We start from the raw sequence: 22,712 nt of genomic DNA, 5'->3' as shown, positions 1-22,712 counted from the left end.
AGTAGAGCATCAAGATGGGCCAGGCAAGTCTGGAGGGCAGAAGGTATCAGGATCACCAGCGTCTCATCAGACAGCAGGAGTAACATGTGTAGCTTGACAGAGATAGAGAGAGGGAGAGAGGGAAGAGAGAAAAGACAGATTATTAGATGTGTTGTTGTCCTGAGAGGATGTCCATTGTGCACAGAGGGCAGGCAGAGAATCTGGCAAGACTAGCTATGGCATAAATGGGAGAGCTAGAAGGTAACACAGACATGAGCATTAACAAAAAGCTTGAATAAGAAAATATGTTTTCAGCCTTGACCTAAAGTTTGAGACTGTGTCTGAGACCCGAACCCTAATTGGAAGGCTGTTCCTGTAGAGCTTTGTGAGAAAAAGCTCTGCCCCTGCTGTAGTATTCATTATTCTAGGTACTAATAAAGAGCCTGCAGTTTTTTATTGAAGCACTCAGGTACTGTGGTGCAAGACCATTCAGTGCTTTATAGGTGATTAGTAATGTTTTATAATCAGTGCAAAATTTGACTTGGAGCCAATGCAGTGTGGATAAGACTTCTGTCTTATCAGAATTAAGTCGGAGGAAGTTACTCAGCATCCAGTGTCTAACATTCTTTACACATCCATTCAAATGAGATCTGACCCGGGAGAGAGCCATTTCCTTAACTCCAACAACAATTTCTAGCCTATATAATTGATCTATATCTATCTGTACTTGTGTATCTATACCTGTCTGTATCTGTATATTTCCATCCATACCTGTCTATATATATATATATATATATATATATATATATATATATATATATATATATATATATGTATACATACTATAAGTATATACAAGAGTATAGCTGTCTATCTATACCTATCTATTTATACCTGTCTATTTCTCTTTGTACCTGTCTATAAATGTCTATCTGCAGTTGTCTATCTATATCTATCTACCTCTACACATCTATACTTGTTTATCTATACCTGTTTATTTACACCCCTCTCTATACCTGCCCTCCAACTTGCCTTTAAAGGATGGACATTGTTTAAGCCCCATTAAAAATATAAGCAGTAGAAAACTAGATGGACAGACATGAAGGATGAAACAGCACTGGCTGTTTTAAAGCACATTTATTTTACATTTATTGTATGTTTGTTTTAGTTACTATTTTACCTAATCATACAGTCAGTTACAGAATTATTGACACTCTTGGTATAGTTTTATATGCTAAATGATCTATTGGCACTTTAGTACAGGAATTGGCATTACCTTCCTGGCACTGGTGGATGCAAAACTTCTGGTAAACAATTTGCCCCACCCACTCCTACCTCATGTCCCCTTTGCCCTTCCAATCCCAAAATGGCCCCCCTCCTCCGTGAACCTGCAGAATCATCTAAAAATTGTGTTCTCTCAGAACTTGATTACCTGAGTATTAAGCTAAAATTGATGTCATTACGTCAACAGGTTTCTAGAAACGGCAGTACTGGCTTTAATCTCGTATAAGATATTATACTGTGCTATTTGGTGTCTTATTGCAATAGCTAGACTCAAATGGCACACAGAGAGAAAAGCAGCAGCTTAGATTGCGAGATCCTTGGATGCCAAGCTTCAGCGGGTTCAAATGTATATTGGCATTTTGATTCCCCCATCACTGCCTCCGCCTCCACCTTGCCCCTCCGATCCCAAACTGCCCCCTGTGAACCCACTGAACCTCGGCATCCAAGGATCTCACTCTAAGCTGCTGCTTTTCTCTCCATGCACTAAGTGCATAAACAAAGTCCGGATCGACATGCCACTTGCAGTTCTTCTGCACTTTTAACTTTGGCTCTCTCTAAATGGGTCGGGGGTGGGGGGGTGTAGGGAGCTTCCTTTCCCTTCCCTTTCCCATAATGCACCTTTGCTGATGCAGGCACACAGATATCTGACACAGCTGCCCCCCCCCCCTCCACCCCACCCCTTCGTCCCCTCTTGTGCTTGTCAGGACAGAGCAGGCTGAGATCAGGGACTCGTCTGGGATTCAGACCCTCGCTAGGGTCATGTTTCGCACAGTTGGGATCCACCGGTGGTGCACTTGTGCACTAGTCGTGTTTTTGCGTTTGTGAGAAAGCAGGCAGGAGCCTGAAGGCCTCGTCTCTCAGTGGCGATGCTCCTGAGCTTCCCTGCTAGCTTCCGATTCTCCAAGAATCCCTCCATGTGTCCAGATCCAGAAGGCGGGAGTGTGTGGACAGGAGCTTGCAACCAGAGTTTTTGAAGGGTGTGTGTGGTTAGCGTGTAGTGTGTAGGGTGGAGGGAGCAAAGCAAGGCCGTAGGAAGGCTGTAGAGCGTGACCTACAACCTTCTAAAGCGGAAGTCACCGAGGACTTTGGAGTTTGTTTTACCAGTTTGGCCGGTCGGACTTCAATCGATCTCTCCCTGGGCTTTGCAACCATGATGATAAAGGACTCTTCGCTCAGGGAAGACCCTGACCTGCGGGGGGAGCTGGAGTTTTTGGCACGAGGCTGTGACTTTGTCTTGCCATCACGCTTCAAGAAAAGGCTCAAATCTTTCCAGCGAGCGCAGGTCAGTCCAGTAATAAAATTAAAAAAAAAAAAAAACACGCCGAGGCTAACTTGCACATGCCGGGGAAGACAAAACTATTCACAGGCAGATACCAACACGGCTATTAATAGGGGCGACAGGAATACAGTGTCCGGGTGAATGTGGTGTACAGGAGGGGGGGTGGTGTGGGGGCAATGCCCTCAGTCACAGCTGTTGTGTTCAATACAGTCCAAATTCTAAGTGCACTAACAAGTGCTCTTTTAATTTCATCAGATATCAAAGACTAATCAGGTTTTTTTTGTAAAAGCTCATTTGGTTCAGAAGTAACGTGTTCTGATTGGCTTAGAGGAGCAGACATAACACAGCCAGGAGCATCTTGATGAAATACTTAAAAAAAAATTATATATTTCTTTCTTCTTGTTTCTCTCTTTTTCTTCACTTCATTCTTTTTTTCATATTTCACTCCATGACTTGCCAATATTACTAAAATAAAACTCCTGGACTCATTATGATCTCCACATTGTTTTGATGAAGAACTGAAGAACCTGATGATTAGAAATGAGTTCAGTCACTTTAATTAAACTAATTAATCCCCTGGTAGACGCTAAACACCTGAAAACAAACCTCACGTTAATTCCACCTGCTGAGTTTAAAAAGTGCTCCATTCATTTGAGGAGCTTCTTCAGGTCTTCGTCATGGTCTTTATCATTATGTCTTCATGGTGAAACCAAAACATTGTTCATTCATTAACATTACACACCTATTTTGTACGTCTCTAGGTCTTCAGGTGATTTCCATGAATGTCCGTTAGTAAACAAACATGACCAGGAGAATTGATGAGGATCTTCAGATGGTTGGAGAAGTGAATGTTATAACAACGTTATAAATTTGAAATAATGAGAATGTGATGCTCCCTGTGTGATGTTTCCTGTTCCAGATAATTCCGTACAACAGTGTTTAACACACCTGGCTTATGTTATCATCTAGAAGATGATTCAGATCTGAGGTTCTTTATCAGTTCCTCATAGTGAGCAGTGCCCTATAGTTGCAGTAATACTTTGCAAATATTTCTTCTTTACAGTTTTAAATACAAAAAAGTGAATTTTATTCCAATAAAATGTTCACCTTTATACCACAGCGTTGTTGAATTATGAATTCTGACCTCTGCAGGTTTGTATGAATGCGCTCATTTATTTCTATAGTAACGGTTCATTCACAGGGATTTGTATGGCAGACACTCCACATATTTCCTGCATTATTAACATCAACAAATATCAAATACTTTCTAAAAGTCATCGTCATATTCCGCCAGTAACATTAGACAGATTTTGTTGTTTAGAAATGAACTTCTTCTGGAAAGCCTGGAACGTTCCTGGTTTATCGGAAGTTTTGCAGCCTGTCTGTGGTACAAGTGTTAGAGTCTGGTGCAGAGTTCTTGAGTCGCAGCACAACATTTACATTTTTTAATTTTTGCAGAACCCATAAAAGTTGGATGAGCGGTTGATACTAATTTTAATTACAGATTAATTGTAGTCATTCCAAAATTATTTTACCAGCATTTTAGAGGGAAATGTTGACGTTCCTGATGGTTCTGTCTCGTTTTGCTGGTCACAATGACTTTACATTGTGTGTAAGATGCATAGTAGCTACATGCTAGCTTACTAAACTCTAAGCTTCCATGTTGCCAAACTTCCTCACAAGTGTTCCAAAGGGTGGTCTGTGTGTGTTAAAGTTTCTCAACACAAAATTACGAATTCCATTTAACAGCGTACAGAGTGATAGGTCAGGAGAACGATGAAGAACCTCAGATCAACCATTGGCTCCATGACTCTGTAGAGTGTGTGTGGTGTGATACACACCTGCCTGTGGCCTTTAAGCGAGCAGATATTTACCCTTCAGCTGATGTGCGATGGTCCTTGGAGAGACAGACTGGGGAGTTTGCTGTCAGCTGTGAATAACACGAAGTGTCCGGAGTGTAAATTAGAAATCAGAGTGTGTGCATGCCATGCTTTAAGACCGAAACAGCATGCTTACCCTCTCACACACACACACACACACACACACACACACACACACACACACAAACATTCTGTTCTCACTCACTAAATGACCCACAGTACAGTATAAATGAACTACAGTACATAGTGTCCGTATGCAGTGTTTATTCATTGTTATTTACAGTAGATTCCTTATGTAGCATTTAGTGGCGCACTAATATACAATAATCTCCTCTTATGTAGTCTTTAGGAAGGGTTATGTACAATAGGCTTCTTATTTATTCTTTAAAAGGACAATAAAATATCCTAGTCTGCCACCATGCAGTGTCTCTATGTAGACTTTAGCCAAGGTTATATACAGTAGGTTCCTTATATTCTGTTTAGTGATATATATATATATATATTTACTTTTGGCCCTTATATAGTGTCCCTATGTATTGTTCATTCATAGTGCTGTGTTTTTAGAGGAAGATTTTCCTGGCCTGTGTTCCAAATGGGACCATTCTGGATATTGCTTAGAGAGGAGATAGATTTCTAAACAGCAGGATTCTAGAATGTCAAGTTTAGAATTTAGAACTCTGCACTGTTACATCTTACAGTTTTACATTGTGTTACTTTGTTACACTGTGTTATGTGTTACAACATTACGTTGTGTTACACGGTTACACTGTTATACCGTTACACTGTTATGCTGCATTACACTGTTATGCTGTTACAGTGTTACATTGCGTTACACTGTTACATTGTTGTGTTATACTGTTTCATTTCATTACACTCTTACAGTGTGTTACACCATTACATCGCATTACACTGTTTCATTGCATTAGAGTGTTACATTGCATTACAGCGTTACACCGTGTTACTCTGCTACATTGCATTATGCTGTTACAGTATGTTTCACTGTAACATTACATTACACTGTTACATTGCATTACAGTGTTACATTGCATTTCACTGTAACATTACATTACAGGTTTACATAGCATTACAACGACTCACTGTGTTACACTGTTACATTGCATTATAATTTTACACCGTTACACTTTTACATTGTGTTAGAGTTACATCGCTTTACACTACTACATGGAGTTATAATGTTATACTATTACAGTTTTATATTGAATTACACTGTTACACTGTGACAGTGAATTATATTCTTACATTGTTACATTGTGTTACATTAAGTTACATTGTGTAACACAGTTATACTGCATTAAACTGTTACACTACTATGGTGTTACACTGCATTTACTTTGTTACTTTGCGTTACACTGTTACTGTGTTACACTGTTTAAGTTGTGTTAGTGTTACATTACGTTACAGTTTTACACTGTGTTACACTTTTACATTGTGTTAGAGTTACATTGCGCTACACTGCTACATGGAATTATACTGTTACATTATACTATACTATTACTGTTAGACTGTGTTACATTGTTACATTACATTATGCTGTTACATTATTACAGAGTTACACTGCATTACACTATTACACCGTGTTACACTATCACATTGCATTACAGAGTTACACTGCATTACACTATTACACCGTGTTACACTATCACATTGCATTACAGAGTTACACTGCATTACACTGTTATGCTGTAATACTGTGTTACATTGTATTGTAGTGATACAGAGATGATATTAATCACATTTAGAGCTCAGAAGACCAAGAAGGAATAATATTATTCCTGATAAAATAAAACTGAAATGTTATGTTAGTGGTGTCCCATTTAACCCATCTCTTACTTCCATTTCCACCTGCCATCAAGATCAACCTGAGAATATCGCAGTCTCTTGATTATTTTTCTTTTCTAAAAATCTAACTCAAATGTGACATAAATCTAAATCTCCATGAAGTTTACCCGGTGCTCTGGATGCTGATGTGTGGATCAGTGTGTGAGTGTGATGCAGTGAGGAAACACCATGCATTGCTCGGTTATGATGTTTATTAAGTAGAGTAATGCATGTCTTTAGTAGGTGAGAAACGGTTTCATCATCATTTAGCATTTTAACATTGCGATGACGATGATTTACAGCGCACCACATTGAAGGCTGATGTGTTTTGCTTTTTAAAATAGAAAGTCAGGGTGGGAGGCGTCATTTCCGTTCTCACAACAACTAATAGCTTTTAAGACAATTCTAAACAACTTTGAAAATTGCTTACGGTTTAAAAGAAATTCCTGTTCAGTGAATTATATTATAATATCTATATTTTCCTGTTTATTTTCTAATTCATTTCTATTACTATTTATGCATTCAGGTTTGAAGTTGTCTTTGTCATCATGTAGTCCACTCTAACACTTTTACAAACTAGCATTAGTGTCTCATCATTCAGGTTATGAATTCTTGCAAATTTTCTGATTGGATGCACATTTAGTACGTGAATTTTTTTTTTTTTTTTACTTTTTTACCAGAAAATGTTAAATGAAAACATATCACTTGCCAAACAGTTTATATATATCAAAAAATGTTTGTTCTGTAGATGTTTGTAGATGTTTGTCGAGTTATTATTTAATCAAATAAACGATTTATCTAACAAATGGGTAACGGCAAGACACATACACAAAAAGACAAAAAGAGTTTGATTTCATGACCAGCTTAATGAATAATGTAAAATATGCTAATTATGAAATTATGATGTGAAAAAAAATAATCAAACAAAGTAGCTGCTCTGTGAAAATAATACCTGAAACCTCATGTAAACCATTTCCTCTTTCTCTGCATCTCTCTTTCTAGATCCAGCCGGAGAAGAAACCCGTCTCTCCTCCTCCTCCTCCCATCCCTCGTTCCCCCTCTCCTCCCCCACCTGCCCCACCTCCTCCCTCCATTAACATTCCACGCTTTTATTTTCCCACGGGTCTCCCAAACCTCACCGGTAATATCGACGAGGCCATAGCGAAAGTCGAGGCGGCCTTCGCCAAGCTGCAGGAGGAAAAGGCCGACATCTACGAGATGGGCAAGATCGCCAAGGTGACCAGAAATTAGAGAAAGATTATCACCTAAATGTTTTCATGATTCACAACATTATTCAGGAATTGTTTGTGAAAAATTACTAGAGCCATAATAACAGGATATTTGTAATTTGACACAGGCATGCGGATGTCCGCTGTATTGGAAGGCCCCAATGTTTAACTGTGCAGGAGGAGAGAGGACTGGCTTCGTCTCTGTCCATTCATTTATCGCCACATGGCGAAAGTGAGTAAACTCTAAAAGCCTCATAAGCTTTTAAAGCTTTAGAAACTTTGGCGATATTACACACAAATCATACATTAATGTTAACTTATGAAACTCAAGTATAGTTTTGACAGTTTCATAAAAACTTTTGTTCAGACTTGCTGTTCCAAACATCAATATCAAAACTCTGTGAACACACATCTGTGGCCATAGATTTAAGGCTTAGGGGTTAGATTAAGGAACTTGAACCAACAAAATATTTCTACAGACTGAACTGAGAACTTAATCTGAATAAAGAGCTGATAAACTGAGTTAAAAAAACTGTCCATTGTTCAGAGACTTTGAACATGAACCATATATTTATAGCCATAAACCAACCATCAAGCATGAAAAGCTAACTTTTGTGGCCATTCCCTCATTTTAGTCGCTTTTCTGGACCTTTGTAAGTGAGGGATTTTATGTAACTGGACTTTCACAAATTTTAGTTGAATAAGTTATGACCAAAGTGTCCAAAATTATGGTTAACCTCATACCTGCTAGACATTTTGACTTAGAGCGACCAAATTACAGCATGCCATGCATACCTAAGATCCAAAAAAGCATGCCAAGTTTGATGACCAAAAGATTTAGACTTTCCTGCGGAACAGTTTCATATATGACCAAATTGTGCATTGTGTTATTACCTTATCTCCTCAACCAAATTCACATGTTCTCACTTGGATGAACAAGTCCACTATGACCTGACCTGACTTATACTAGTATAACTAGAATGTTGACCAAATCATCCAAAACTGGGGTTACTCTCACATCTCCTTGACCTTTTGAACAGAAGTCACCAAACTTGGATGTTGTGCAGCTCTAAGATCTTAAGGTTCTGTTGATTTTGGCCAAAATGTCCTTATACTGCTGAAATGTTTATCTGTTTTGACACAGTGATACCAAACGTGTATTTGGTGTTCCTTCAGGTGACCTCCCTGAGACTTTTTTAGAAATCTGATCTAGATTTCCTTGGACTTTTGACCTGTAGTTACCAAATGTGTATATGTCATGCATCTCACAAGGTAGAACATGTGCGCTACGTTCAGTGGCTCTTAGCGCACTCACATGGTGAAAGACATCCGAGAGGTTGCTGTCACCAAGTTGGATACGGTGTTCGTCGAGTTTGATGGCACTATGACCGCCTCTGTTATCAAACTGGACGTATATTGCAACAAGACAGCACTGAAGGCAAGAAAGGGATTTGAATATTACATTTTGACTTTTTAAATAGGGTCCAAAAACATAAAAGACAAAGACACCCAAAAACACACTCTGAGTGTCTGCGGACCAATCAGATTTCAGTTTGGCCAGGAAGTCCATATTTATTCATATCTATAATAACAGCCTCGGTGCTGACACTCAGTGAAGGTGTCCAGAATTGAGATGTCCATATTCCTGCTTAAAGTATACTTGAGGCATGATGCATGACTACATAAGGAGCTTTATTTACATACTTGCCTGCATATCTTTTTTACATCTGGGGAATTAAAAGCATCAACTAGGGGTCAGGTTGATGCCCAGCTAGCTCTGTTGGTAGCGCATGGGACTCTTGATCCCAGGATCGTGGGTTTGAGCCCTACAGTGGGCACCAACCCCAGTCATTGGGGCTGCACAGGCTGTCCTAAGACCAGATAAGTGTGGAGGCTTGTGCGAGAGTGAAATCGATATGAAGACAATGGAAGGTTCCACTGTGGTGACCCCTAACAGGAGCAGCTGAAAGAACAACAACTAGGGGTCAGGTCAGACGTGAACCTCAGGAATACCTTCTTTGGTCACTTCTGCTGATTTTGCACAAGAAGGTAAATAGTAAATATAAGTGATGAGATTAGAGGAGGCTGTGGTAAGGTGTATCTTCAGGGAAAAGGCAGAAACAGCCGCTAGATGGTACATCAGGTCATTAAATTAATCTCATCACAACAACAGAGAGTAGATTTCTTTCATCCTACAGGTACCATTTACGTTACATCCACTGGTGCCTCTTTCCCCCAAAGAACCAAGAATTATTATTTTTGGAAAACATTAGCTGATGCTAACTACCCACAGCATTATTCCTGATCTCTCAAATGTTTACTAGCACCATAACTCTGTCCATACAAACTAGCTGAATGCTGATAGCTAGCTGTCACAATACAAACTGCCATGATAAATACAAAGTGTACGTAGCAGCAGATATATCCAGTGATGGGTGTTAGACCTCATTCCCGCTGATGCATCTGTTAACGTTTAGATTCGGTAGCAATTTAGATCTGAATCCATCTGATGCTAAACAGTCATCTTTACAAATATATGAGTGTGGAAGAATTTAGTGATTTTATGACATTTTTTGGCACAAAGAAAACTACAGAAATCCACATGTAGAGCTAGATCTCATGAGGACATGAGTCCTGGGATAAGCACAGGACAGTCTTAATGATTACAGCAGCAGCTTTTAGGTACAAATCTATAGTATAGTATAGTAAAATCAAGTGAGAATAAACACTGAAATGCGGGTTAGAGGTAGAGATGAATAGTTTTGGGGAGGTGCAGAGTGTGTGTGTGTGGAAACATCTATAGCAGCAAGAAGAAGTAGATTAGACATGTTCAAGACATCTATCGAGCCCTAACACCTAATATCATAAACACACACACACACACTCACACATTCCCTTTGCCTCTCCAGGTTGTTACACAGCTGCTATGATGATGCGTCCAAGTTTGTTTACTTGCTGGCCAAGCCGGGCTGCACGTACCTGGAACAGGAAGACTTCATCCCCCTCTTACAGGTCAGCTCACTGTGTGTGTGTGTGTGTGTGTGTGAATCAGATCTTTGTGTTCATTTCTTGTTCATTATTGTCTAATCATGCTAGGTTTTTTTTCCTTTCAGGACGTCGTGGACACTCATCCGGGTCTGACATTTTTAAAAGACGCTCCTGAATTCCATTCCCGCTACATCACCACCGTACGTCACTTTCACTCAATCACATTAAGCATCAGAATCGAATCGCTCATCACTGAGGCAGCCATGCTGTCTCTACAGGCCTGTACTTGTCTTCTCATTCTGTAGCTGAATCATGGCCACGGTCCCTAGAAAGTGTGTGATTATTTTTAAATCTGAGCCGAGTTTGTCAAACTTGGACAAGAACCGCTGCGTGTTTGTCTGTCTGTCTGTGGACAGCTGGGACTCGCTTGTCACTCTGTGTGTGTGTGTGTGTGTGTGTGTGTTGGAGGGGCTAGTAATTATAGTCAAGTGTGACATCACGGAAACATTGAGGCCACTGCCCCAACACACATGCCCGTATTTGGTCGCTTCCTGTTCCATCGGTCCCTCGAGCACAAAGCTACCAGGAAGCAGAAGGTGGTCTGAAATGTTAGCATTCATCTATTGTCACTTCAGCACCACTTACTAGCAAATTAGCACACACACACAGAGCAAATATAATTCCACTTGATAAATAGGGATGATCTCAGATACCTCTCCACCTCCAAACTGTCCACTACAAACTGTTTATTCGTGGACTTGCATCAATAAGAGTTGTGGAAAAGCGATGTATAAAAATGACCGATTGGAATGATTTCCAGTGTTTATAAATTGACAAGATTTTGTGTGTATGTGTGTGTGTGTGTGTGTGTAGGTGATCCAGAGGATATTTTACACAGTGAATCGCTCATGGACAGGCAGGATCACCATGACTGAGCTCAGGAGAAGCAACTTCCTGCAGGTACACACTCATTCATCGTCGTCGAACACAAACACACCTGCTGCTGAACGATTCACTGCCCCTTCGCTCACTTTATCCAATTTTTCCCTTATAATTTGTTTTAAACCCTGCTTTTTGACCAAGAGTCGCCCTTCGAAAATTCAGGCTCAGGCTTATTTAAAGCTCATGTGAAGCTCAGCGAGGTCGCGCTAAAAACAAACAGGAGAACCAGGGGTGGCACTACAGGTTTAAAAGTAGTATTGCCAAATTCACACACAAGCCTAACATAGTGAACATGCACTGCAAACAGGCTACTGGCTTCATAGATTTTCTATAATTATAGTTCCTTAATGCTTTATACCTAATAATAAACATGACATTCAATGATATATTCGTTTATAGAAGCAGATACTCGCACATGGTCACACAAAACTTCTAATACATACACAATACAGCCAAAAGTTTCTGGACACCTGACCATCTCACCCATATGTGGTTGGAAGCACACAGTTGTATAGAACGTCTCTGTGTGCTGTAACATTACAGTTTCCCTTCACTGGAACTAAGAGACTCAAACCTGTTCCAGCATGACAATGCCCCTGTGCACAAAGCGAGCTCCATGAAGACATGGTGTGTGAAGGTTGGAGTGGAAGAACTCGAGTGTCCTGCACAGAGCCCTGACCTCAACCCCACTGAACACCTTTGGGATGAACTGGAACACCGACTGAACCCCAGACTGAACCCCAGACCTCCTGAACTGGAACACCGACTGAACCCAACATCAGCGCCTGACCTCACTAATGCTCTTGTAGCTGAATGAACACAAATCCCCACAGCCACGCTCCAACATCTAGTGGAAAGACTTCGCAGAAGAGTGGAGCTCATTGTAACAGCAAACACAGGGGGAATAAATCTGGAATGAGATCTTCAACAAGGACATGTGGGTCCGATGGTCAGGGGTGCACAAACTTTTGACCTTATAGTTCATTATTAATTATATGACAACGCACGGATACTAACCAATCAAATATGAAAATGCCATTTAAATTTTAAACTACCGTAAAACACTCACAGCGTCTTGTATGGATGGTTCAAAAATGCTAACGTTAGCTAAGAAGCTCTAGCTGTGTCACTGACCACGCTTAGAATTTCAGTGTATGAAAAAGCCAGTAACCGGTTCTGACTTGCATTTCTTCTTTTTTTAGGACTGACACAACACAGGTTTCCAAATATAATGTCGGTGTTTGTCAGATGCCTCTTCTGACATTAGGGCACAGATCGCTACACGCTAGCTGAACATATTGTTATTAGCTAGAGAGGCTGCAAAGCCCTATTTCAAATAATTCATATGTACCCATATATAACCTTAAAGGTTACTTTCCCTGACACGGCTAACGTAGCTAGCTAGTTCTGAAGGCACACCAAGGAAATTGAACCGCTACTGACATTCCCTCACCATGCTAGCTATCGACGATGCAATTCATGTGATCAAGACAAAAATCTGGAATGGACCTCGTACGTACAGTAGAAAAGTGCTATAATGAATTCACGTTATGAACTAAACATGATGTTGCCTTTTTGCCAGCTGTGAAAAGTAATAATGGGCAATAATACAAAAATAGAAGTAGCGTTGCCATGGCAATACCGATGGTGGCGACCATGAGGAGAAATACGGAGTAACTATTGATGTATTTAATAGCGACAAAAAAAAGATGAAGTATATTTTTTTTTTGCCATTTTTTGCTTTGAAAAACAATATATTCTGATATATCTACTGTATGTAAATACCTGAAATTGGCACATTTTTTTTAAAGAAAACATTTTGATGTAACATTTTGATCTGAAATTTACACATTTTTTAAAGAAAATATTTAGATCTGTATTTAAGAATAAACTTTTTTACAATATAAATAATGTATGTAGTTAGGACTGTGAGTATATTGCCATGCATTTCAGATATACTCACAATCATAACTAAATACGTTATCTGTTTTTCAAACATTTGCGTATACTGTGTGTGTCTAAATATATTTTGAGATAAATTGCTTTTCTGTATGGGATACTCCCCCATATTTTTACAAGAAAAAAATGTAAAACTGTTTGTTTAAGCTAGCTGATTAGCGTTAGTTTAACTATTACATGCGAAAGTTCAAATTATCGTCCACAGAATTGTACGATGTTTTGAATACAAATAGCTAGCTCCCTTACTTAGCTACTATTATTCCATAAGATACATTACATTAAATTACATTCCAATTTTTGGCACTTTCCTGTACATTAGCGTCAGTTTTACTCTCTTTTTTGCATCTTAAGTCTTTTTTTTCTACGTATTTTTCATTTCTTATTTTTAACGCACAGGTTAAGGAGGAAAAGGTCAGGTTTTCATTTCACTGCAAATAAACAGAATCATAAACAGAATTATATCTTCATATAGATATAAAATGAACACTATACGTAAGTATAAAATATGGTATTTATTGTGTGTGTGTGTGTGTGTGTGTGTGTGTGTGTGTGTGCAGACTCTGGCCCTGTTGGAGGAGGAGGATGACATTAATCAGATCACAGATTATTTCTCTTATGAACACTTCTATGTCATTTATTGTAAGTTCTGGGAGTTGGACACCGACCACGACCTCTTCATCGACCCCAAAGATCTCTCCCGCTACAACGACCACGGTGAGGACCTGAGTGAATTCACACATGCACACACACACACACACAAACACACACACACACACACAGTTTTACATTATACACACAGCAGTAAACACGTGTGCCACATGTGCCGCTGTTAGTGTATTTTTTAAAAATCTCTTTCCTTCTGATTTTGTTTAAAAGTTCATTCTTTCGACTAGAGAAATTAATCACATGCTACGTCACGAGGAAGCTATTGCTAGGCAACTTGAAGTATAACGATTTAGCTAGGTAGTATGTCGCCGTAAAGTCTTTAATACAGACAATATGAAGTCACAATGACAGCGGAAATGAGACAGAAATATCCGGAACGTCAACATTTACCTCAGATGTGTTGGTTAATTATTCAGAAAATGCTTAGAATTACTACAATTACACTGTAATTAAACTTAGCATCAGCCGCTAACTGAAACTCTGTGGGTTCCGCCATACTGAGAAACACTGCAGTAAAAGTGAAAATATCTTAAATATAGTAAGAATGATGGAATATTTCTCAATTTTTATGTAATATTTCTTTTATTTTAATGCTTGTGTTTATTTCTAGAAAGAAGCAAAATGATCTGTTAATAGAAAAAGATCATTTCAAGACTGAAATTAGGAAATAAAAATCTAGGAATGGGTTTAATAATCACATAATTGTTTAATTGTAATTGCATAAGACAAAATTAACAAATTCTATTGAATAATTAATAACGTAATAATAATTTATGCTAACACTTTCTATGAAGCTCATGCTCATAATCAGTTATAGCCCCATTTATAATCATTTATAAGCAAGTTTTATTATTACTGTTCTATAAATACGTTTATAAAGACATATCAAGACCTCATTATAATTATAACAGTTATAGTTATATTTATATTTTTGTTATAATTACTTATAAGTGATGCACTTGCTTTTTCAATATTTATGCCCCTAATGCATTATACACAGATTATTTATATACATAAGTATTAATAATAAAAAAAGTATTAAATTATAAATATTATTATGAAGTATAGTTCTTGATCTGTCTTTATAAATGCATTTATAGAGCAGTAATACTTGCTTATAAATAATTATAAATGGGCTATAATTCATTATGAGCATGAGCTTCATAGAAAGTGATACCTAATTTATTAATAAATAAATAAATAAATAAATAAATAAATATGTGGTATTAAATTGAACAAATGAATGCCAAAAAATGACAAAATAAAGATGTCTACATTGCAGTCCAGTTTGTGAATTGTTGGAGGAAAAAATTATTAAAAACCACAAACCCATGATTTTTTTTCGTAAACACGATATAAACACATGACTGTATTTCATGTAACGATGCTGTTATTATCAGTATTTAGCAATGAGTATTTTATCACCACATTTCTGTAATATCATTAATATAGTTAGACATGTGCAAAGAAATGCTGTAGAGCAAAGACGCCTTCAAAAATAATGAAATTAAATGTTTCTACATTTAAAAAAATCCTATAAAGAGCAGTAAACAGTAATAAATGAAACAAAGTCAGTATTTAATGTGACGATCCTTCACTTTAAAATAAAATAAAGCAGTATCTGAGGTGCAGTGTGTGCAGTTTTATAAGGAAATGAGCTGGAAGTGTTACTGAGCATCTTGCAGAAGCAGCCACAGTTCTTCTGGAGACTTTGACTGTCGACTCGCTTCTTATTTCTGCAGCGAAACCCAGCAGCCTTCATTATGTTTTTATCTGAAAAGTGTCTCTTATGGAATCTGCTGCTTTCTTTACTGACATACAAACATTTTTCTGTAACGTTTCATTTTGTGCTGGAAAACTAATGTTTGGAATCTAAAATGTTTTTGTACTGAATCAATAATGTAGAAGTCAGAAAATAAACATCAATAACAAAGTTTGTACTAAAAAAAAAAATACAGGATGTCTAAGACTTTTGCACAGCACTGTATATATTATATATATATTTCTTAGTTTTATTTCTTTCTATTACTAGTAAAATGATAAGAATACATTTGCTCATTTTTGGATAGAGCTGAGTAACATGATCTTATGATGTCAATATCATGATATATCGTCATGATGAGCCTCTTTAAGTGTATTGGGGTCAAATCTTTTCTTCCTTTTCCTGTTTAAATGTCACTTTTGAAAGATTTTTGCAGGCTTTTTTAAATGTGACACTGCAGTTTCCCTGGAACGTCTTTATCAGACCTCAGCAGAACTAAATATTGTGAAAGCTATCATGTTCCGTGAGCTCTGAGGCGGTGGGTTATATTTTTGTGGCAGCGTGATATTTTTGCCGCGTCCCTCAGCCCTGATTCAGACGTGTTCCTGAAGATGTGTTTAGCTGATGCACTAATAATGGAGTATGTGCTGAAATGTGCTTTATATCATCGCAGCTTCATCCAGCAGGATCATCGAGAGGCTTTTCTCAGGAGCTGTCACTCGGTGAGACTGCAACAACACCACTACTGTCTTCATTCTCACACACACACACACACACACACACACACACACACACATTAGACTGTATAGTAGCACTTTTTTAGGTTATTATTAACAATGTTATTGACATTGTTAAGACATTCACATTCCAAATTAGCCACATTCCACTTATACATTCTTAGCATTTTTATGTGTATGTGTATGTGTGTTTCAGGGGAAACTCTGTGCAGAGAGAAGGACGTATGAGTTATGCTGAGTTTGTGTGGTTCCTCATCTCAGAGGAGGACAAGAAGAACCCAACAAGGTAACTCCAGAACGTGTGGTTTGGGACGGTGCAGTAAGAAAAAAGAAAAATGAGAAAAAAAGACACCAATTCTAAAATCTGAGACATAACCAATGACAGAAACTATGTGATGTGTGATCATGAGTGTGTTTATGATGATGATGATGATGATGTGTGTGTGTGTGTGTGTGTGTGTGTGTGTAGTATAGAGTACTGGTTCCGCTGTATGGATCTGGATGGCGATGGTGTTCTCTCTATGTATGAGCTGGAATATTTCTATGAGGAACAGTGTGAGCGGATGGAGGGGATGGGAATAGAACCGCTGCCCTTCCAAGATCTGCTGTGCCAGATGCTTGACCTCGTCAAACCAGAGAGCCAAGGTCAGTAACCGGTCAAAGGTCAAAGGTCTCACCCTGCAACAGGCAACCATTATGTTGTAGTGAGCTACAATTCCAGGGACGAGTGTCATACAAGTTTAAATGTTCTGCATTTTATGAAAATATACTCCAATTTATGAAGATTTGTTCCAACATGGTAAAGCAACAAATCCATTTCATTGGCTGCATTAAACTTCTATGACCAAGCTGATGGCACAGGATGTTCCCCGTTCAAAGCACCACTCAAAAGAAACACTCAAAAGTAACGCTCTTAAAAGTAACACTCTCAAAAGTAACGTTCTCAAAAGTAACGCTGTCAAAACTAACATACTAAAAAGTAACGCTCTCAAAAGTAATGGTGTCAAAAGCAACGCTCTCAAAAGTAACATTCTTAAAACTAGCGCTCTCAAGAGTAACGCTGTCAAAGGTAACGATCTCAAAAGCAACTTCTGTCAAAACTAACGCTCTCAGTAGTAACGCTCTCAAAAGTAACACTGTCAAAAGCAACGCTGTCAAAAGTAACATTCTTAAAACTAACGCTGTCAAAGGTAACGATCTCAAAAGCAACTTCTGTCAAAAGCAACACTTAAAAGTAACATTCTAAAACTAACACTCTCAAAAGTAACGCTCTCAAAAGTAACATTTTAAAACTAACAGTCAAAAGTAACATTTAAAACTAACACTCTCAAAAGCAACGCTCTCAATAGTAACGTTCTCAATAGTAACACTCTCAAAAGTAACGTTCTTAAAAGCAACGCTCAAAAGTAACGCTTTCAAAAGTAACACTCTCAGAGCTAGTACTCTCAAACAAATGACTCTCAAAAAGTAACACTCTTAAAAGCAATTGTCTCAGAAGTAACGTTATGTAAAAATGCTCCCAAACGTACCAATCTCAAAAATAACACTCTCAGAAACAACGCTCTCAAATGTAACTCACAAGAGACAAATCTGAAGAGACATCAGTCTCGTCACCTTACACTCTGAGCGCAGGGTCTCATTCAGGTCCTCTTCACTTACAGCAGGGTCCAAACATCTGAGTGCACTTTCGGTTACGCTAAACTCTACACCAGGGTAATCAACTAACAGTTCTAAAGGTCCAGTTACATGAAATTCCTGGGTTTTGATCCGGACCGTTGTTCATCAGACGATGAATCCTAAAGTATAAAATACTCTATAATGGCAGTATGTGAGTAGTATAGTATAGAGTTTACAGTATATGAATATTGTTAAGTATTATACAGTATAATAGTGTTATATAGTGTTATATAGTGCATGCTGTAGTTCTGAGTGTGTGTGTGTGTGTGTGTGTGTGTGTGTGTGTGTGTGTGTGTGTGTAGGTAAGATCACTCTGCGTGATCTGAAGCGCTGCAGGATGGCCCACATCTTCTTCGACACGTTCTTTAACCTGGATAAATACCTGGACCATGAGCAGAGAGACCCGTTCTCCGTGCAGAAGGTCTGTCTGTCAGTCTTCAGTTTCCACCCTGTATCTATCCATCTATATACTGTATGTCTGTAATGCACTAAAGTGTGTGTGTGTGTGTGTGTGTGTGTGTGTGTGTGTGTAGGATGTGGACAGTGAGGGTCCGGAGCCCTCAGACTGGGATAAGTACGCATCAGAGGAATACGAGATCCTGGTAGCGGAGGAGACGGTCAGTGAGCAGCTGCATGACGGGTAAACACACACACACACACACACGCACACACGCACACACACACACACACACACTGAACACTGACATCTATCTATTGTTAGCCACTAATATTTACCCACTAGAAATGCTAGCATTTGTAAGCCAGGATCACAGAGCAATCTGCTAAAATCACTAACCGCTTCACAAACTGCTGTAATGTGGGTTAACCAGTACCCGGTTAACGTGTAGGTTAGTTTCTTAGTGGTTTTTGACAGAGGTTGGGTTAGCAGTAACATTTGCGAGTAGCTTCGTTAGATGCTAGCATTTATAAATTAGTCATCAGCTTACTTAGTTAGCAGTCTGACTTTGTGGTTGTCTGTTAGCATTTGGATTAGAGATGTTTTACATGCACTGTTTAGTTAACGGTGTGTGTGTGTGTGTGTGTGTGTGTGTGTGTGTGTGTGTGTGTGTGTGTTGTTGCAGGTCTTTTGAGGATGACTACGAGTGTGAGGAGCTTCCTGTTACGTCTGACATCGGAAACAAAATGGACAAACTGGTGATCTCCGATCTGTCTCCATGATCGACTTGAAGCTCGCTCACAGAGGAAATACACACTTTTCTACAGTGCAGAAACGGACTCTGTGTGTGTGTGTGTGTGTGTGTGTGTATGTGTGTGTGTGTGTGTGTCTGTGTGTGTGTGTATGAGAGAGAGAGCGAGAGAGCGTAAACTCCCACCAAGGCTTCGTGTTCAGTATGTCTTAACCATTATCACAAACAAACTTCACTCCTCGTGATCCGAATAAAACAGTCGGCTGGTTCCATCCCTCACCTTATTTGAAAAAAAAAAAATTAAATAAAAATGTAAAAAAAAATTATTATTATTATTACATTATAAGACATGGGACAGATGCTTTAGGACACTTTATTAGGGTTCTGGCTTGAAGGGAACGCTGTGGTTGTCAAAATCTCACGTATTATACGTTTATACTCAGCACTGCTTGGACAGGAAGAAGAAAAGAAATCGTAAATCGGAAAGTGATTTCAGTCCAAATGGCTAACCAGCAAAGTTACATAAAGCTATCTGCTACGTAAATTTGACTTAGCAACACAAATTCTTCACATGTTCACATTAATATTGTGAATTTGTGCCTTGTACAAAATGTCAAACACAATAATGCAGGCAGTTACAGCTGTGAAAACACTGTTGCTAGGCAACTGGGATACGCTAGCTAGCTAACGAAAGACACGGTGACAGCAGAAATGTGACAATCATCCAGAACGTCAACATTTCTCTCAGATGTGGTGGTAAAACCTTTAGAAAATGCTCCGTACAACTACAATTGTTTTATTTCGTATTTTTTAAATGTACAACATCACATCCCAACTCGTAAACTCTTAGCAAGTCAACTAGCAAAGCTAGCTAGTTGGAGAATTTGAACACAGCATTTCACTCGACATTTGAGTGCTAAAAGACAAGATAACACTGTTGCTAAGCAACTGAGAAATATACACACCAAGCATAAGCTAGCTAGAACATAGACGTTTATAGATAAAGTAAGGAAACAGTGACGGTGGAAACTAGACAGAATAGTCAGGAACGTCGACATTTCTCTCAGATGTGTTGGTAAAATTGCGAGAAAAGACTCGGTATGACTACGATCGGCTCCTCCATGTTGAAAAACGTTAACGTTACGTTGCAGCACTGAGCTGCTGGAAAAAATAGGCGACTGGCGCAAATTTAAACAAGATACACTCAACGTTTGAGTGGTTTAAGTCATGACAGCACTGTTGCTAGGCAACTACAAAATATATACACTAGCTAGAACATAACCTTTTTTTTAAAGTAGGTAACATAAAAAACAGTAACGGCGAGAAAAGACAGAGAATCGTCAGGAACGTCCAAGTTTCTCTCGGATGTGTTGGTATATGATTGAGTAAAGGCTCGACTACAGTTGGTTCATTTAATATTTTGATCATGTTGCAATTTATAAACTTATAAATTGTTGGAAATTTAGGTCACTAGCATAAATGCTAGTATTTCCAAAGAATTTAAACACGGTTAAAGTGGAGAAAGTCATGAGAACGCTGTTACTAAGCAACTGGGAGATATGGACACACCAAGCAAAAGCTAGCTAGCAACGAACAAATAAAGTTGCTGGTAGACAGTTAGCCAGTTAGCTAGCTAGGCAATATTAACATGACCGGTAGCATAAATAGGTGCTTGCTCTGTGTAGTGTATTATTGTGACTAAATTTACGTGAAAAGTGGTATGTTGTGTCTAATTACGCAAAATGCAAAGCAAGCCAAAAAAAAAGGTCAAAATGATCCGAGCGTAGTCGTGAGATTTGACGCCGCAGAGTTAGCGTAAAGCTGGAACGGTTTATTAGAATGTGCTTTCGTGTGAGTGAAATGATGCACAGTAAATATTGCACATTAATACTGAGTGCTGAAGCAGTAATGGTGATGTAGTGCGCTGCTCCTAGTGGCCACTTCAGGTATTGCATGTTCAAATGAAAAATGTGGTGGAGACTCAATGTTATTTAGTATTTTATTTCTTCTTCTTATTCTTCTTCTTCTTTTTTGTAACTTGACTACAAACTGAAATTCAAACTTCACTAAACATTTCCATATTCACAATTTTACAAACGTGGGAACTAAAACAGGACAATCTTTAAAAGTTTAATAGAAACTTCTAGAAAGCTTTGTGACATTGCTCAGTCTGGCTTCAATATGGCCGCCTTTTAAACAACGAACTCATACAGGGACTTCTCTCCTTCCCCAATTAGCCAAACTTTGCTTACGTATTAGCATGCGAGTTAACCGCTAGTGTTTGGTTTAGCTAGCACCTAGTGGTTAGTGGTTGCTATTTGTATTTAGTTGCTAACGTTTGGGTTAGCAACTAGCATTTTGATGTGTAGTAATGTCTGTGCACCATGAGGGGGTGCTGTTCTGCCCTCTATACTACAACCTTGTCCACTTTACTCTTGGTAGACTCATGCCATCATCTTAAATCATTAAAGTGTGTGTGTGTGTGTGTGTGTGTTGGATTAGCACTGCCGCTAACTCTGACTGTAACACACTCTCTAACTGTACACTGTTTTATGTAATTAGTGTAATATATAATATATATAATTTATATAAGTGTTTCTGTGTGTGTGTGTGTGTGTGAGTGCGTGTGTGTGTGTTTGTAAGAGTGTGTGTGTGTGTACCATAGCCACAGTGTGTTTTCTAACAACCGCTGTAAATGCCTCTGTATTTTATTTTATTGTATTATTATTATTTTTTTGGCGTTAGTCTCTGCCACTGCGTGGTGGAGGCGGAGTTTTAAACGCTGAGAAACGGACAGATCTTGAACCGCAGTGTTTCTATGATGACCTGTGTGATGAATTCGGCGTTCGACAACAATCGGTTTTCCTGGAACTTTCCCGGCTCAGTCATCAGGAGCGGCGCGATTAAACCTGCTGTAGTGTTTTACGCCGTTACTTCACGTTAATGATCTATGCAAAACCCCCATCCTGTGCAGCTGATTAACACGAGCTGTTTAACATCAACCTGTTAGTGTGCAACTTTATTTTGAGTTTTATATCATCATATATATATAGCTATATATAAATCAATCTAAATATATTTCCATGTGTATTTTTTTTTGTCTTGCTTTCAGACTTGACGAGGTTTCGCTCGGAGAGGCCTCATGTGTTCGCATGACTTTTTTTTCCCCTTTTTTTTCTTTTGAAAATAAAGTTTTAAAAGCTGTTGTTGTTTTTTTTTACTGAAATGTAATTACAGAGGTTGTGTGTATGTTGTATAACAGCGTTTACGTTGTTGTGAAGTTGTTACATTTAAGCTAATAAACATTTACGCTACCTATATTTAAGCACGTAAGATCTGTAGT

The 22,712-nt window shown here is 38.5% G+C and overlaps 1 protein-coding gene across 2 annotated transcripts in view; it reads left to right on the top strand.

Annotated features, from left to right (window-relative positions):
• ppp2r3a (protein phosphatase 2, regulatory subunit B'', alpha) overlaps positions 1 to 22,572 on the top strand; it is a 70,105-nt gene extending 47,533 nt beyond the window's left edge. Inside the window, exons 1-13 of one of the 2 annotated variants that reach the window (XM_053239579.1) lie at positions 1,948 to 2,545; positions 7,264 to 7,497; positions 7,619 to 7,722; positions 10,400 to 10,502; positions 10,604 to 10,678; positions 11,352 to 11,438; positions 13,937 to 14,093; positions 16,481 to 16,529; positions 16,741 to 16,830; positions 17,014 to 17,189; positions 18,524 to 18,642; positions 18,755 to 18,861; positions 19,304 to 22,572. In XM_053239579.1, coding sequence (XP_053095554.1) covers positions 2,414 to 2,545; positions 7,264 to 7,497; positions 7,619 to 7,722; positions 10,400 to 10,502; positions 10,604 to 10,678; positions 11,352 to 11,438; positions 13,937 to 14,093; positions 16,481 to 16,529; positions 16,741 to 16,830; positions 17,014 to 17,189; positions 18,524 to 18,642; positions 18,755 to 18,861; positions 19,304 to 19,400 — 1,530 coding nt within the window. In that variant the 5' untranslated portion in view covers positions 1,948 to 2,413 and the 3' untranslated portion in view covers positions 19,401 to 22,572. Of the gene's footprint in view, positions 1 to 1,947; positions 2,546 to 7,263; positions 7,498 to 7,618; positions 7,723 to 10,399; positions 10,503 to 10,603; positions 10,679 to 11,351; positions 11,439 to 13,936; positions 14,094 to 16,480; positions 16,530 to 16,740; positions 16,831 to 17,013; positions 17,190 to 18,523; positions 18,643 to 18,754; positions 18,862 to 19,303 lie in introns of those variants that run through there. The other variant, XM_053239578.1, reaches the window with a different exon arrangement.
• Positions 22,573 to 22,712: the final 140 nt, after the last annotated feature.

The sequence above is a fragment of the Pangasianodon hypophthalmus genome, chromosome 14 (genome assembly GCF_027358585.1).
Source record: "Pangasianodon hypophthalmus isolate fPanHyp1 chromosome 14, fPanHyp1.pri, whole genome shotgun sequence".
Classification (NCBI taxonomy): Eukaryota; Metazoa; Chordata; class Actinopteri; order Siluriformes; family Pangasiidae; genus Pangasianodon; species Pangasianodon hypophthalmus.
Note: the sequence above shows the minus strand (reverse complement) of the source record. Positions and strands in the feature narration are given on the sequence as shown.